The sequence below is a fragment of the Phoenix dactylifera genome, chromosome 1 (assembly GCF_051530095.1).
Source record: "Phoenix dactylifera cultivar Ajwa chromosome 1, Ajwa_hap1_PhDact_Kaust_v1.1, whole genome shotgun sequence".
Lineage (NCBI taxonomy): Eukaryota > Viridiplantae > Streptophyta > Magnoliopsida > Arecales > Arecaceae > Phoenix > Phoenix dactylifera.
The window spans coordinates 11,345,417-11,363,129 of NC_143190.1; the positions used below are offsets into that span (position 1 = coordinate 11,345,417).

The 17,713-nt window shown below is 41.1% G+C and overlaps 2 protein-coding genes and 1 long non-coding RNA gene across 5 annotated transcripts; 1 reads left to right on the plus strand and 2 right to left on the minus strand.

The window, feature by feature from the left end:
* The first annotated feature begins 7,021 nt into the window (after nt 1-7,021).
* Nucleotides 7,022-10,920, plus strand: LOC120104121 (pectin acetylesterase 5-like). 3 transcript variants are annotated; one of them, XM_088720872.2, is made up of 8 exons: nt 7,022-7,428; nt 8,627-8,687; nt 9,513-9,563; nt 9,671-9,748; nt 9,838-9,943; nt 10,049-10,194; nt 10,259-10,311; nt 10,393-10,920. In XM_088720872.2, the coding sequence occupies exons 2-7, from the start codon at nt 8,628-8,630 to the stop codon at nt 10,271-10,273; spliced, it is 456 nt and encodes a 151-aa protein (XP_088576998.1). In that variant the 5' UTR covers nt 7,022-7,428; nt 8,627; the 3' UTR covers nt 10,274-10,311; nt 10,393-10,920. The 3 variants fall into 3 exon arrangements, 2 of the variants coding, with proteins under 2 accessions (XP_088576998.1, XP_088576999.1); XM_088720873.2 differs by having other exon boundaries at nt 7,037-7,428; nt 10,282-10,311; XR_016400864.1 differs by lacking the exon at nt 7,022-7,428 and having other exon boundaries at nt 7,435-8,687; nt 10,090-10,194; nt 10,282-10,311.
* Nucleotides 10,921-12,673: 1,753 nt separating this feature from the next.
* On the minus strand, nt 12,674-14,403 carry LOC103699271 (uncharacterized). Its single transcript, XR_602847.4, has 2 exons — nt 14,156-14,403; nt 12,674-13,364 (listed from the first exon to the last, which is right to left on the minus strand). It is a non-coding gene; the product is annotated as an uncharacterized LOC103699271 (long non-coding RNA).
* Nucleotides 14,404-14,895: 492 nt separating this feature from the next.
* LOC103699272 (protein NUCLEAR FUSION DEFECTIVE 4-like) lies at nt 14,896-16,845 on the minus strand. The gene has a single exon (XM_008781310.5). It carries the CDS (start codon nt 16,771-16,773, stop codon nt 14,896-14,898), a length of 1,878 nt encoding a protein of 625 aa, XP_008779532.5. The 5' UTR covers nt 16,774-16,845.
* Between the last annotated feature and the right edge of the window lie 868 nt (nt 16,846-17,713).

Genomic DNA, 17,713 nt, shown 5'->3' on the forward strand with positions numbered 1-17,713 from the left:
ATTGCAGACTTGTACATAATTGAATCTTAAAAGCTCGTTTAGGGCTACGTACAGACCCATAGGAAAATAAAAGATTCATATAGGAAATATAAATAATATTTGCATACCTCTTTGAACATTAATGGTGGATTATGTGTAGTCTCTAGGTTGAATTTGAATCTCTGAGACAAAGTAGAAATTAGAGATTTATGCAAGAACGCCGAACAATTGGCACCTAACATGTTCGACAGAAAATTATCATAGTTTGAACTTTAGAAATCTCTAGAAAATTAAAGATTCAAACATGATCTTTTGTCAAAATAAATATAGCAAAATGGTGGTTGTGTCGCCACACATCTCACTGGATATGAAATGAGTAGAACTGCATCACGACTAGTAATAGAGAACGATGATAATATCCTTGAATTTTTGCTTAATAAAACATTACTAAAAATTTGGAATCCAATTGTAGAACTCAAACTTGAAGATCTATATATAGTTAAATATTTTATTAGAGACTTTAAATAGATTTTCCTAAATGCATTCCATTTCCATATTGCAATATTATGTAAAGAATAAAGATCCTGAACCCTGGAAACTTACAAAAAGATTCAGCCAGGAACCTGGAACAAATTCTCCTTAACAACTCTACTTGAGACTAGTTCAATGCAGTTTCCATCTCCATCTCTAATGAAGACTTTCTAAGAGTAATTTGTGAATAAATGTATTCGCTGCAAAGATTGTAGACATTCACAGTCCGCATGAAAAGCTTTTAAACATTTTTGAACAATTAATAATCATACAAGGAGCTATAGAATAGTTGAAGTTCTTGCCTTCTTTATATATAACTCGAAGTTTTGACCTTTTTTTAAAAAAAAAGGCTAATGATTAATACAAAGTTGGTGCTAATTTCGTGCTCATGAAAAGTTCTACCATATAATTGTGCGGCCCCACTAAAAGTGATTGATAGAATGAAGAGGCTGCTCAAATCTTTCTTTTGGGTGCATGCATGATATCGGTAGCAGAGGGAAGCATCTATTATCTTAGGAGATACTGTGTATGCCCAGACACGAGCAGCTCAATGCATTCGGGGGCCTAAGGCGAACTCAAATGCCTCAATATAAATGCATTTGGAGGCCTCAATGCATAAATAAAGAAAGAGATAATAAATTTCTTTAGGTAAGAGATATGTTCCAACATTAATGTATTTGGAGGCCTCAATACATTTATAGTTATAAAGATACATAGCATTTGAGGCCTCTAAATGCATTGGGGGCCTCAATGCATTTGGACGCTCGCCTTAAAACTTACTATAATAAATATATTTGGGGGCCGGGGCCTTAGGCGACCGCCTCAGTCGCCTAAGGGTTGAGCTGTCCCTACCCAGACGGGCTGATGGTTTGGGTATTCTTGATCTCAGAATGAGGCGTTTAGCTTTCTCTGCTCGTTCAGCTGCAAATCTTATACTTAATCCTCATACTTTATGGGCTAAATTGCTTGCCTCAAAATATAACTTTAGGGGGATCTCTGCAAGCTTATCACTGTGGAAGGAGAAGACTCGTCCATGATCCGGTGGGCAATGTCAACTTCCTCAGCTGTGCTGAACTCGGCATTCCAATGGTTCATTCGTGATGGAAACATAATAGATGTTTTAAATGATAATTGGTTGGGTATGTGTCCTCTCGATAAGTGGGATAAGTGGGCTATTCCTATGAATATGGACATTCCTTTGGAAGGTAAGTCTGTTTCCTTTCTGTTGTTGCAGAATGGGTCATGGAATCATCATGTACTGCAGAAAATTTTGGACCTGGATGGTGTGAATGCCATAGAATATATTGGTGTTCCAAAAGACCCTTGTGAAGATCTGATGGTTTGGAGACAAACTGGTTCTGCTACGGTAGAAGTTCGAGACCTTTATAATATGTCATGCTCTTTGGATCATGATCATCATAATACAGTTAGGACTGTCGTGGTATGGAGATTGATGGCTGATCCGTGTGTATGCTTATTTTGGTGCAAGATATCTGTGGGGTTGATGAAAATATTGACCATGTTCTCTGTAATTGCCCCGATTGCAAAGTAGTCATGGGATACAAGAATTCGGTGATTCTTGTGGAACTTCATGCAGCTTGGGAAGGAATTTACGTTGCTGTTAAGGAGCTTGATTGTACCAAATAGATCCTGGAAGGCGTTTCACAAACTATTATTAGTTGGATCAAAAGGCTTCTTCAAATCAGCATTGAAACCCCCTGCTGAAAATCATATTGCTCAATTTATTTTCAGCTGCGAATACCTTACTGCTTGGCATGTCTTTCGTGAGGCAAACTATGCTGCAGATTGGTTGGCTTCGTTGCACAATTCTCTGAATGTATGGGACTCTTAAGCATTACCAGTTGATTTAATATCAATCCTGCAGAAGGATTCTCAAGACTCTACATACCTCTACGAGGGTTTAGTTATGTCGTTTTTAGTTTCTTCTGTTTTGTAATTTGTGGGTATTGTATCTTTTTGTTCTGTTGTTGCTTTTGATCTTTTTTGTCTACAAAAAAAAAATAAAAAAAGAATTGGTACAACATGAGGAAAATAATGCAATACTAGGGGTGCAAATATATTGACCTAGGTCAAGCCAAGAGATATGCTCCAGCTTAGATTATTTTTCTTACAAAAGTTGTTTCGGCTATTCCAATTATGCTCGGCTCAAATAAGGTTTGAGCCAAATTGACCCTTTATATATTTCTACTAACCTTTTTATGTTGAGGCTTCGTTACCAACTTTGAACTAACATGCGTATTTTTGATTTTCTGATGGATTTACATGGTTTCATTAATGGAAATTGTTTGATGTACTATGTGTGAGCTCAAGTCATGTTCTAATTGAGCCAATCCCAAGCTTGGCTCATTTACGAGCCAAACATCGGTTATGTTCGAGCTTTGCTAAATTTTTAACCGAGCCTTAATCAACTTGATCCTGAATTACATATAGCAGCTTGGATTATTTTGCAGTCCGTTACGACATACAGGAGATAATTAAATATTAAGTTGTCAAGCCAACAACCGCTGAAAGTGGATTCAAATCTCCGATGATGCATTCAAGAATTTGAATTTGGATAATTATGTTATATGGTTGGTCCATTCCTCTCAGGGAAAAAAAAGTAAATTAAAAATATTTATAAATAATTTTTGTTTAGCAAGTTCTAAAAGTTTCGAGAAGCTGTTATAGAAATCGAAGGCAAATAAGTAAAGATTTGTTTTCTGAGAATACTCTCGTTTGTCCGAGTATGATTTTGTCTTTTTTTTTAATTTATTTTTTTATTTCTTATTGTACAACGGCGGCTCACAGGTGACGAGTGTAGATGAGATTAATAAAATAGAAAACAAAAGACTACATAAGGATTTCGGCACTGAGCCGCTATCTATACAGACGAAACTTCCAAAGTGGTGAGCCGCAAAGGACGCAACCCAGACGGCATCACAGTTTGCCTTTCTATAGACATACGTGGCCTGGTGGGAGCCATATTCTTCTAGAAATCTACGAATGTCGTTGAAAAGCGGTTGATCCTTGCTCGTGCGTCTCCGACCCCGAATTCACTCGATCACCGTGACCGAATCTCTCTCGAAGAAGAGGCGATCCGCGCCCAGTATCTATTTGGCATAAGAAATATGCGGCTCTAAATTCGGCATATACCACAGACGAAATGAAAATACGATGGCCCTACAGCTTCTAGTTTAGCGTTGTGATTTCTGATGACGAAGTCTATCCCTCCGCATCTACTATTCCTGATATGATTTGTCCTTCATTTCGCATATTAACAAAGAAAAGGTCCATCAAAAGAACTGGAAAACCACCGAGGTGGTAGCACGGTGGGAACAGAGCTTTGATTCCACCGGAGTGGCCCAGGTTCGAAACGCGCGGACGTCGATTAAATGCGGGGACCGGATGCCCCCCATCCTGGTTTGCTCGGTAAAGTTGCTATCCAGTTGGCCGTTACTTAGGTGGTACTAGTATGACGTACTCACACGGAGATAGAGCTGCCACGCTGGTGGGGCTCTGCCACATATGGGGAGGGTATGAGCAAAAAATGTTCTACCCGTATCGAACACTCTCCAGTAGGGAAGGAGCTCAGTGAGGAAAAATGTTCTACTCGTATTGAACACTCTCCAGTAGGGAAGGAGCCCAGTGAGGGTTGCTATGCGGGTGAGATACTCCGTACCCCTCTTTTCTTTTTGTCTAGGCACAAAAAAAAAGAAAAGAAAAAATGGAAAGGATTAGCCCTTTTCTAACATTTTTGTACGGTGTACGAGGCTCCACGCGACATTCCCGTGTCCCGTCCTCTTCGCGATTTCCCATCCGCTGCTCCACCTCCGCCGTCGATGCGCTCCACCCCGCCGTGTTCCGCAGCCGCCGGGAGACGGTGTTCGAGGCTCCACACGACATTTCCTTGACCGTCCTCTTCGCGATTTCCCCTTCGCTGCGGCACCTCCGCCGTCGATCGGCTCCACCCGCCGTGCTCCGCCGCCGCCGGTGTCCCGCCGGCGCGGCCTCCGCTATCCTACTCTTTCTTCCCCATACCGATCCTTTCGGAGGGAGAGAGACCTGAGGAAGAAGGGGAGGATTGCGCCATCGGCTATCAGAAATCCGTGCCGTTCCCGTAAAACTTCTCGGTATTTGAATATTTGCATAAATTTTGTTACGGATTGTATAGCTATTAAGATTTTGCAGGGAATCCCCCCATTTTTTTTTGATCGCTTGGTTTCTTTTCGTTGGAAATTTCCTATGGCAGATCTAGAGTAGAGTAAATTAAACCTTTTGAATTCCTTTATATGCAATACAATAAAATATGTGAACTTTTAGGACAGATTTTGACTTGATCCAATTTCATCCGCTTGTTAGAAGAGAGGTGGTGACAGAGAAATTGCATATCCTAAATGTCACAGAGCTCTGAGCTGGTATATTGCATATGCGAAAGGTTACAGAGCTTATGGATTTGCATTTTAGTTGCTTCGACTCACTTTGTTCTTAGAGATTTCTACAGCCAAGATGTTTTGTGGTACCATTTCAAAATTTATTCCCTTGCTCATCTTTGCCCTGGTAGTGTCGGACAGTATGGTAATTCTTATAAAAGTGACGTTTTGGAATTCAATTACTGCTTGTAATATCTTGAAAATAAGAAAAAAAATCTGTCTCCTCGATGATCTGTCAGAAATCATATTTCAGCATGGCTAGTTGGAGCAGGCATGGAGAAATTTATGATCAAATGGATGTTACCCTTGTTGGTGAAAATATTCACTAATTTTGTATTATCTCGCTGCACATCCTAGCACTTCACGCGGTCGCTCAATTTTTGTTAATGAGAAAAGAAAAAGAAATAAAAAGAAAAGGAATCAATCTGAAAAACAAGCTGATAGTTTTCGTAGTTGTCATCGATTATCTGGTGGTGGTGGATGGTTGGTTCATGCTTTTAAGGTGCCCTTATTAGTTGGCTGAGAACCTAATACAAGATGTGAATATTACTCCGGCTGAGTTAAATACTTCTGTAACTGTAATTACTAATGTTCCTCCAAAGAACCTTTTTATATGGCTATGAAGTAGGCTCTCATTTTTATGTTCACATTTTTTTTTCCAAATATTTTTACAAAGGTAATGGCTTGTACAGCAGGAAGGATCCCAACTGCACTTTGTTATGGACATTAGGGACTAAATCATTTCAGGAATCCAGAACTTTGAGAGAGTCCTTGATGGAGGTGTGTGAGATCACTTATTGCTAAATGGTCTTGATGTATTTGTATCTAAACTTGTTGGTACTAGAAAATTTGTATTTCTTGATTAAAACATGTGGTTTAGTTCTTTGTTGTTTCATGTAGATTTTAATATTAAGATTTGCTTTACAATTTTGGGAGACATGCCTTCAAAGCTTAGGGCGAGCTCCACATAATAGAAGAAGAGGAACATGAAGCTAGAAAAAGAAGCATTATATGTGAGGTAAATTGGGCGCATGGCACTATCTGAGCATTGAGATTTAATACAGGCGAATCCTGATAGGATAAATGCTCGTGAAATTAGAATTTTCTTCTGTATTAATGCTTCATTAATATCCTGGGAAAAAAAATCAGTAACGGAAGTAATATGAGAAACTTCGCGGGCTAGAGAAAGTAAGAAAGTTTTCGGAATTCAAAGATCTATCATGCAGATAAAAGCTGTTCTCTTGATAATAAAAGTTGTGTTTCCAGATACCCCAGTCCTCGCCCACCCACACAATATTGGTATTAGAGTCCATTATGCTCAGCAAGTAGACCTCCTCGCCCAGGAATTCTAGCAATAAGTACTCTTTTAGTCAGGACTTCAGTTTTATACACTACCAGAAAACACGCGTATAGTGACGGAAAATTAGTGACGGACCGTTATCAGTCACTATTTGTGACGGATTAGTGACCGACAGAAATTTGGTCACCGCGGTGTAAACTTAGTGACAGATTAGTGACAGACCGGTCATAGAATGCGCGGGTAGGATGGGCGCCAAAACTTAGTGACCATCATAGTGACGGGATATCTGTCAGCAAAATGATAACCGAAATTGCAACGAGACAGTGACAAATTCAGCCGTCACAAATATCGTAACCCAAGTGTTTATAAATTTTTTAAAAATTATTTTTGGCAATGACGGGTGTTTGACAAAAATTTCCGTCACCAAATTTAATTTTTAATTCTAAAAATATTAAAAATATTATTTTTGAGTAATTTTAAATTAAAAAAAAATAAAAGGAGGAAAATTCAAAATGAAACTAAGTGTGCTCGCCGTTCCGCCCAAATTCGGCCATGATCCATTTGCACCCCTACTACTACTTTCATGCAATGGGATTGGATTTTGGAAGAAGGTGTGGGATTTTTTTTTTTGTCCTCGTGAGTGGGGAGCTGGGAGACATCAAGTTCCGTCCAATCAGCTTTACAGATAAAAAATAGTTTCATATGAAATTTGGCTTGCAGACTGACTTACCCGGTCCCGATTTGGAGCCAATTCGAAGCACTTCCCTATCAGCCCGGTCAGTATAACACATTGGCGTCGCCCGATTGGAGGTTTAGGGATTTTGGCATCGCGGCTTCCCCTTTCTTCTCCCCTCTCCTCTCCTCCACCTCCGCCATCTCTCACTCTATATATTCTGTCATGTATATTACATGTTCGGGGGCTAGTTCTTGGCTAGGTCTATTTAGAGGTGTTTAGGTTTGAGTCCGGGTCTATCTAATCCCGAATCCGACCCAATCCGTTGGCCTTTTGCCCTTCTCCGGCCAAGGGAAGAAGCGATCTCAGAACCAAAGGGGGAATGGAGGGCGGCGGCCGCGGCCGCGGCCGCGGCGTCCGTGGACTCGAAGGACTTACAGCAGCAGAGCAAAGCCCTCGACAAGCTCACCGACCGCGTCGAAGACCGCCAGCTCGATTCCAGCCGCGTCCAGAGTGTTAGGAGACACAAATCCTTTTCCTTTTTTCTCTCTTTGTTATATCTTGTTATCTCTGTACAATTTTAAAAGATTAGAAATCTTCAAAGAAGGATTTTTTACGGCTTTGAATTCTGAATCGGGCATAAAGATCCTTTTTTTTATAACGCCTCTTGCTTGGTTGTGAAGTTTGGTTGCTAGGGATGAGTTCTCATGTTAGCGATGGGTTTTTGATGCGGATTTTCTTACGGAAAGATTTTCTTTATGTTATCTAGGGTTTTATTTCAAGAAAAATGTTTCTTTTATTCTATCACAGTTGTCCAAAGGGCAATTTTTATTATTTTTATTTGTGGGGTTGGGGGGGGGGGGGGGGGGGGGGGTGTTCTATTCTCTAGCTAGATTATAGTATTTCTGATATCCTTTTGCAGAAAATGAATTCTTTGATCGTATTCTCGGTTAGGTTGTTATCCATGCGTTTGTACCTAAAGATCATTGCCTCCTGTGTAGATGAACAGCGATCTTGGAGACACATAATCACCTGGGATTGTGTCACTTCCTAGGATTATTTTGGTTGGTGATAGTTGACCATATCTAGTCATGTTGGACCTTAACCTCAGAAGGTTACTAAAAGCTGACAATATCAGTATTTGTTATTCCTAGATACCCAAAATTTGAATCCACTTTCTAGAAACTAACTTGAGATGAACACATTTTCAGAGCCTACCAGAACTTGACTCTAAGCTTAGTTTTCATCTTGGTGGCATTCAAATCCTAGAAATTATTAAATAGGGAGACATGCTTGTTTGTAGGATCCAATCTTGTAGTACATGAATTACAGATGTAACTTAATTCAATTATGCTTACTGTTTTTCTATGTGTCAGAGTGTTCTTCTTTCTAACTAAAAGTTTATTTTAGTTCAGATAGTGAATATGGGTAACTTCACTCATTCTGTACTTTATGTATAAGTATTAATCAAAGCTTGACAAAATATGTTCAGGTTAACTTGCCTAAGTCAAACTATTTGCATTTTGATCTGATTTTGAGTTCCAAATTTTTGAATCATGGAAATTGTCTGTTTCTTTGATCATTTTTCGTGAAGAGTTTCAAGATAAAGTGCAAATATTACTGGCCAAATTGATACATCTGAAAATTCAAGGGTGGTGTTTGTGTTCATATTGACTAGATCTACTTTACTTGTTTTTTCCTCTCTTCTTGCAGGATGGATATTTCTCAGAGAAGGTTCATCCGATCTTTCTATGATGATGTTATCCGCCTTCAGGTCTTCTCTCTCAATGAATTCATGTTACAAATAGAATATTTCTAGCTTTTCTTCTGATCTATATTTGTTAGGTGGAAATCGTGTAAATTTTTATCTACAATATATCAACACTACATCCTTGCTCTTTCTTTATTCAGTGCATGTTTCTTTGTAAAATTTCAATGTCTTGTCTGTCATACCTTTTTAAAAGTGAAGATGACCCATAATGTGAACTCAGTGATTAATATTCTCCTAGATAGCATGTTTCAGATTCTAAATATATAGAATGGATCATGTGTACCTTTATTTACTGGAAATATGCTGGTCTGTAAGCTGTTCTGATATGCACAGAGACTTAATGATGTGGAGTCTGAAAATGACTCTTATGAAACCACGTGCTGTATTATTGTTGCATTTTTTTGGCTAGGCTATTTCTTTTGCTATGTTCATCGATTCTATTTAAATTTGACTATATGATGTAGCGGCTTATGCACCAGAATACCAATAACTTTAATATATTTGTCCATTCTTGTGTTTCTTGATCTTCTCTTAACATTCTTTTGAGTATGTAGAGACATATGATTATTCTAAGGGGTACTGGTTTCATGATCAAGCTGCATTTATATATATTCTTGTTTCAATCCTGTTTTATTAAATTTGAGCTCCATTCCTGATAGTGTTCTGTGCATAGTATCCTTTTTCTGGTCTACGGTTAACTTTCGTTCTACCTCTGAGATTTCATGCAGAACCACCACTAGTTTTAGTCACTGGCTTTAGAAGTTAAAGAATAGTTTTAATCTTCTTTTATTTGCATAAATGGAACCATCTTGACCAATTTGATTTCAGGATGTAGGAAAGAAATTTCAGGATTGCACCTCAAGGATGGAACCATCTCAGGCTGGTCTTCATTTTGCTTTTTGTTATCATCTACATTACCACCAGTTGATGAAAGCACCCTCTTATGCATTTTTTTTTTCAAATTTTGCCTCGAATTTTCTTTTCAGTGTTTCTTTGCACATGAGATTATTAAGAACATAGACACCCCACTCTTTATTCTCAACCCAGCATACGATGTTTGGCAGGTAATGCTTATCCATTATGCTTTCTTTTGTTTATCAATATGTGTAATTTCTCAAATATCATTTCACAATATGGTTTACAATGTATTCAGATACAACATATATTGGCTCCAGAATCATCTGATACTCAACAATCATGGCAAAGGTGCAAGCTGAACATTTACAATTGTGATTCCAACCAGATTGAATCTCTCCAAGGTCATAACTTGCAAAGTTTCATTTTGCATGATTTTTAACTTTCTATTTCTGTTGGCACTGATGATTAGTACAAAAAAATATCTCCCTTGCATTTTTTATTGGCAGGATTCAGGGTTGCCTTGCTTAATTCCTTGAGTGATTTTCAGCATAACAGGAATGGGGGCATGTTTATAGATTCTTGCTTCGTAAATTGTCAGACAATAAGCAATATCACATGGCACTCTCCAAATTCTCCAAAAATTAATAATAAGGTAGATATCGTTGCCTTATTTCATTACTTTGTCCACTTGGAAATGCTAATATAACTAATTTTAGACTTATAAATTATAATTGTGCAGACATGAGGAAGAGCAAAGGGAAAGCAACAGGTCCACTGATTGTTCTTTACTTTGATTGGATTTGTTGACATTTATATTGTGAAATAACTATAACTTTTTATTGTTGTGCAGCTATGGCCAAGAAAAAAGGAAAACCAAGAGGTAATGGAAAAGCAGCTTTAATACTGGCTGCTACTCAAGTTCCTCCTCAACCTCCTAGGTTGCCTGAGCGTGTCGAGGAATGTCATGATGATGATGATTACAATCCTGATGGGGACATGAATGAAGAGGTGGATACAAATGGAGAAATAAATGATGAAGAAATGAATGGTGCAGTGCAAAATCATGAAGAAATGGCAAGAGGAGGTTCTTCAAAAGATGAGAGAAGAGATTGGCTTTGGACCAAGGCATGCAGATCAGGGGAGTAATGGTGATTCTGGTTCTGCTGATCATGCTTCATTATGATTGCTTTTGCCTTAGATGATAGGTCTTTGCATTCCTAGGAAGAATGAAATCTCTGTTGATCTCTATGATATATTTTTAGACTTTGATTTTGATGGATTTAGGACATGTTGATGCCTATTTTGAATGATATTTTAAATGACTTTTGCGTAATGTTGAATGCCTTTGCTATTAATGATATTATTATTATTATTATTATTATGAGCCAATCAATGTACCAAATATACCAGGTTATTACATTGTGATTAGTGACCAAATTTTTGTTACTAAATTGTTTACCAAGTATTGTGACGAGCAATCATAAACTTAGTGACAGGATTTTGGTTAATAAAAATAGATTTTGCTCAGAGCGTTTGTAACAAATTAGTGACGGTAACCTTGTCTTGAGGGTCAGTGACGGGATTAATGACAAATATAGTGACAAAATGTGTGACCATGTTTGTGACGACTAAATCTGTCACTGAAGGTTGTGACAGATCAGTGACCAAACTTGTGACCGCATTCTGTGACAAAATCAGTGACCAAGTTACCTTCGTCACTAACGCCGCAACTGGATAGTGACGGAAAATACGTAATTTCTTAAATATTAAATTCTTGAATTTGTAACGGCTTAGTGACGGCGGTTCTGTCACAGAGGTTAGTGACGGGAATCGCCGTCGTCACTCAGAATTTAGTGACGCGTGTTTTTATAACCAATTCAGTGACGAGAGCTCCGGTCACAAATTCCGTATTAGTAACCGGAAACATGGTATAGTGACGGAAATCTCCGTCACTATACGCGTGTTTTCTGGTAGTGATAGCCTGTTGCTTCACAAGAATATAAGAGCCCAAGGAACATGCGATAAATCTAGCAGACCCTTCAAAAAAGTTTTTTTTTACTATGTAACAATTATAATGAATTGTTAAGAAGCTTTCGTGCACCTTGTAACAGTCTTGTAGAATTCAACTGGAATATGGTCAGACTGATGCTTATCATGCACACGGAGTATAAAAATTGGTGTTGCCAGTGTAGATAGAGGTCTCATACCTGACATTACTTCTCACAGCAGTGACAGGGGTCCAATAAGTATTTGCTGTCCATTCTTAATTTTTTGTTTGCTAAATACGCATTAGTCATCCAATGTACTCACTTAAGCTGAATCTGTCATTTTGCCAAAATGTGACGAAAAACATGTGATAAAGATGAATTGATATACGATTGAATTACCAGATTCCTGGTAAAATCATCATGGAAAATTATTTTTTGCTTGACCCGGATAAATCAGGTTACTTGGAAACTTTCAATCATGGAGTGAAATAGAGAATAGAAATTCTGGGGGTTTCTTGACAAATAATGTAGGTTACAGATAAAATCCATCAACAGACCAAGGCTAAATGTGTGTTCTGGATGTTGACATACACATTGGACCTGCAGGGATTTTTCTGGTTAACATAGCTGATGATTTAATCTATAGTTAACGTCTTTCCTCAAGAAATATATTATCTCTTTTGATATGGCTGGATGTACTCAAGTTAGAGCTATATGAACTATCGTTATCCCAAAGAGATGTGCCATAATGAGTAGCAGGCTAGAATAACCTCATTATGTCTGTTTTTAAGGTTCTGAATTAACAGTCTCTCCCCTGAGTGCAATCGATTGCTACCGACAATAAAGGGGACACATAAACTGTTGCTGTCAGAACAATGCTCTTACTGACATTATAGGTCTGTTTGGTATTAAGAACCCTCTGTTGAAAACAACAGTTCTGTCTTTAGCAAAAAAAAAAACAACAGTTCTGTTTACCTTTAGTTTAGTTTGGCAAAGTATCTCATCCTGTTATTTTTTAATCATCTGTAACAGTTAATTCATTTGTTTTGCTCTCGCACCTGGCAGTGCTATAAGTTGATTGAGCCTGATGGAAACATGACATGGGATAATGCACTCAAGGAACAATATAGATAAGAAATAAAGTGAGGAACAATATAGAACTCGCTTTAATAAACAATTTGACCGGTCTTACAGATAAGAAATATGTGCAAAAGTCAATGGTGTTGATTCTATCGAAACACTGCCACCAATAGAAAAAATGGAAATGAATTTTGTTTTGCTATCACTGATTAAGTTGGCAATTGAACCAACTCAATGTAAAAGGAATCATCTAGTCATTAACTTTTACATGAAAGATTTTGTCAAAACTAATAATTCCAAGAGTTAGGATAGCCAGGTCATAGTATGGGACCATGATACACCATAAAATGATGTGAAAAAGAATGACCGTAACACAGCATCCGAAGATAATAATAATAATTTTTTTTGGATCTAAATGCGAGGAAGTCAAAAAGGACTGCTCAACACCCCTAAACTAAGGCAGGAGGCTCACGGCATTAGTTCCATAGATACATATTTCTTCCTCCAGCTGGAAACCATGAACATACCAATGTAAATTGGAATTGGATTTGACGCATGGATCCATACAGACCAAACCCACAACGATGACCGTGAGACAGCGCATCCGTAGATAATAATACTAAATATTTTTTGGATCTAAATACGAGGAAGTCAAAAAGGACTGCTCAACACCCTTAAACTAAGGAAGGAGGCCCATAGCATTAGTTCAATGGATACATATTCCTTCCTCCAGCTGGACACCATGAACATACCACTGTAAATTGGAATTGGATATGACGCATGGATGTATACAGACCAAACCAAAATGATGATGATAATGATTTCAACAGGGATGATAATGTTTTATCCATATCTAAATTCAAATAATTGCAATAAAAATATAGTAGCAAACAAAATTAATCAAAAAAAGAAGGATAAAAGCAGAGCCGTGGGAACTGATTCCAGGCACGATTACAACCTAAAAGAGAAAAGAATATTTTGACCAGGGCTATCAAATCCAAACCCCCCACTGAACTATACAAAACCATGATGAAGATTCCTAAAAAATGGTGCTCACATAAATACACATATACGTATTTAAGAAAGAAATCTTCGAGCAAAAATCAAAAATCCAAAGTTTAAGCTCGATTTTTTCCCATTATAATCTAGATAATAGTGAAATCAGAACATGCAACCATCACAAAAAAAGAAACGAAATATTATTTAAAAAATCCAATTCTGGCGGATCAAACCAACCCTACGAAAAGAACCACATCAAATCCATCATCCAGATTCCTCAAAACCTTAATAGGCCTTCAGTAAATACAATCGAATAAAAACCAGAAAAGAAAATCACACAAAAAAACTCATCAAAACAAACCAACCATCCAGATCCAAATAAATCGGACAAATCCATCGAGAACAAAACCCTAAAATCCTCGAATCAAAGAAACGCATTAAAAGCGCCGAGATTTATCGATATAGCGATCTAAATCCCACAAAGATGAGAGATAAAAAAACACAGGGATCCGGAAGTGGGGTCGATAGGAGCGGATTAGGAGTTACCAGCTTCTTGGATTCATTGCCTTTTTGGAGCTTCCGGTTCCACTCATCGACGGTGTGGCAAGCGATCACCGATCCCTCTTCCGCCATCGCTCTATCTCTTTATCTCGATCGCTCCCTCTCCCTCTTCTCCTTCGGTGTCTCGTAACAAAGGATCGACGCCCGGGCCTTTAAAGGCGGTACCTCCTACTAAATTACGTAAACGCCCCTACTTGTTTCTGTATTGCCCGTCGACCGTATTATCTCGTCCACTTGTTAAGATTCGACCGAGTCAGTTGCGCTTTTTATAAATTGGTCAAATTTCAAATCTGAACTCACAACATCAATTTTTAAATATGTCCGCCCTGGAAACGCAGGGGCACCTCTACTTACCTTTGTGGTGGGTCCCATTATGAGTATTTTTTTTTATAATGATTATTAATAGAGCGATGAGCAGGTATACTACACGACAGCATCACGAACGGTACAGGGCCGATGATGATTTAAAGGTTATTGTTTAGGTGGATGTGCCAAGATGCGCGATGTTGATAAATATGTGCGTAGAGTTGTTCTCGCGATAATTGAGAGGATACCATAAGCATGATGTAATTATAAAAAATGATAATGACGCTCATGAAAGGATCGACTCAAGCTCTAAAAACTGTTTATTTTATTTTTATTTTTATTTTGCTAAAGCACATAGCTTATGCATCCCCAGCATGGATACATTCTAGAAGGCCAAAAGACAATACGTCACTAGTGCGCTAGGCAACTCCGTTTCCTCGACCTACAGCGTTGTCGTCCCTATTTGCCGCCGCCACCTCAGAGGAAATAGGCTTGTCCTCCTCCCCCACTGTCCCTGCGACACTAACAGTCCCCATGGCCGCCCCATTCTCCGCCTCGGCTGCCGCCGCCCGATATCTCGCATATATATCGCCTTTGTAGAAATTTCTCGTCCTCCATACCAATATCAGTGAAACAAGAGCTCCGAGCACGGTCGCTGCCGTGATAATAATGAAAGAAAGTTTGTAACACTCGACTCCTATGCAAGTCAAGTCCTTGCCATTAGCCCTCAGTAGTCCATTGCTCTGCTTGGCCGTCTCCCTGTCGTACAAATGCCCGGCGATCCTCACGTTCAGTATATACGATCCGATTGGGCTCGCCACGCCGCCAAAGTTGTACAGAGTGGAGTAGTACTTGAGACCGAAGATCTCAGAGATTATAGCGAAGAGTAATGTCCACTGAGCTCCGAAGCAGAAGCCGACGATCACCGATGCGACGTAAAGAGATTGTGACACGCCGAAGGCGATGAGGAGGTGGCCACCGCAGGAGAGGAGGAGGACGAGAGTGAGCGCGAGAGGCCGGGGAAATTTATACTTGGCAAGAACGATCTCGGGGACGAACCCGGCGGTGACCCTGCCGGCATAATTCCATATGCTTATGAGAGAGACGAAGGTGCTGATGTTCCGTTTTGAGTAGCCCAACGACTGCCCAATCTGGCCCATGTTGTCGATTGCCGTCAAGGTGCCGCCGACTCCGCAAATGGTGGCCAGGAAGAGGACTACCATGTCGATGCTGACGAGCGCTTGGAGGATGGAGTAGTCCTCGCCGCGCTCCGGAGGCTTGAGGGTGTCGATGAGACGAGATAGGGCTGACTTCTTCTTAGGAGACGTAGTGGCAGTGGTAAGCGTCGTCGGAATGATGGGCGGGGTGGTGGCTGGGACTTGTTTCGGATCCGGCGGCTGCAATTCAGTAATCGCCGGCTGTTCGACGGTTAAAGAGAGAGGCGGAGGGTTTTCGAGGGCTTGCTTCTTTTGCCTTAAGATCTTGAGCTCTTCTTTGATGACAACTGCGAGAGGGAGGAAGAGGAGGAGGAGGACGATGGCAGCGGCGATGACGTACTCGGAGCGAGAGAAGGAGACTAGCCGTTCGACAACGATGAGGACCATGAGGAGGGTGGCGAGGGCGATGGAGATGTAAAGGAAGCAATAGAAGGGCTTGGAGGTTTTGTAGGGCACGCTTGCCGCCTCCATGATCCGGATGGTGTGGACGAAGACGATGGAGATGGCGGCGGGGAGCCACGCCATGTGGAGGACGAGGGACTTGGAGTCGTCGCCGTAGATGGCGAAGTAGAGCTGGTTGAAGATGGCGCCGCTGAGGCCGACGAAGCCCTTGAGGAGGCCGAGCACGACCCCGCGGCTCTCCGGGAAGTTCTTGACGCTGGTGACGAGCGAGCTGGTGTTGACGAAGGACTGCGAATTGGCCCCGATACATATGTACAGGTACATCTGCCAGACGGCGGGGCGGGCGATTCGGCCTGTGATGGCGAGGTAGATCATGAGGTAGCTGAAGAGGTTCATGCCGGCGCCGATGGAGAGGACGACCCAGGGAGGGGCGACCCCGTTGATGAGGCCGGACAAGATGCCGACGTTGGCTCCGAGGTCCTTGAAGAAGGACAGGGTGTTGAGGGTCGATTGGTCGTATCCCAAGGACGTCTTGAGGTCACTGGAGTAGATGCCGAATATGTAGGTGGCGCCGGAGGCCGCCATGATCAGGAACGACGCAAAGAACATGAACCATCGGCTCCGAGCCACCTGCACCGCCAACCTGAATGCGTCGCCATTTCCTCCAGCGAACACCATTTTTTATTTTTCTTTCTTTTTTTTCTCCAAACAAAAGCCAACTCCAAATAGCTAGGACAAGATTGAATGAGTGTCTATCGATCACTTTGCACACACAATAGGAGTCTCCAGTTATCGAGTTCTAGCTAGGTTGGGGAAGGGAAGGGGAGGGATAGGCGATATTTATCGTGCATGGAGTGGCAGGATGACGGGGCGCGGAACCCACTGGGAAAACTCAGAGGCAGGAGCGAGTGAAATATTTGGAGAGATTGCTCCGCAATCCTGGAGCGCCTGTGAGGCATTTCGTCGAACGGGTGAAGGGCAAGGAGCCTATGCAAGCTTGGTGGGGGGGGGGGGGGGGGGGGGGGGGGGGGGGGTGAGCCCCCCCTAGTGCGGCAAAGGGTCCATCGTGGGCGGAGGTGACTAGGGGCTCGACAAGGCCGGCGATGTGGACCAACGATCGGATCTCCGAGGAAGAGTTGGGAGTACTGCAGTGGACGTTCACGGAGGTCTTCGAGGTACCGACAGAGTTGCTGGAGAAGACGAGGAGTGCCTGGCGAAGCACGACGGTATTCATGTGGAGCATTGGAAGGAAGGTACCGGTCGAATGGGTGGCGAGAGAGGTGCGACGGAGGGGAAATATGTCCTATGAGGTCGAGTGTTTCACTATGTCGGATGGTGTTCTTGCTGTCCGGTTTGCTTATAAGGAGGATCGGGATGCCGCCCTAGTGTGTGGTCCATGGTTGGTGGCTGGACAACTATTTGTTATGGAGAGATGGAGGCCAAATTACATTACCGGATCCTCAAAGGTGGGGAGACTGGTGGTGTGGCTGCGACTCCCCCGCTTACCCCTGGATTATTGGGAGAAGGAGATCATACTCCGACTGGCGGCGAAGGCAGGGAGACCCCTGGCTCTGGACGGTGCCACGGATCAGGGGAAGAAGCGGGGCTTCGCAAGGGT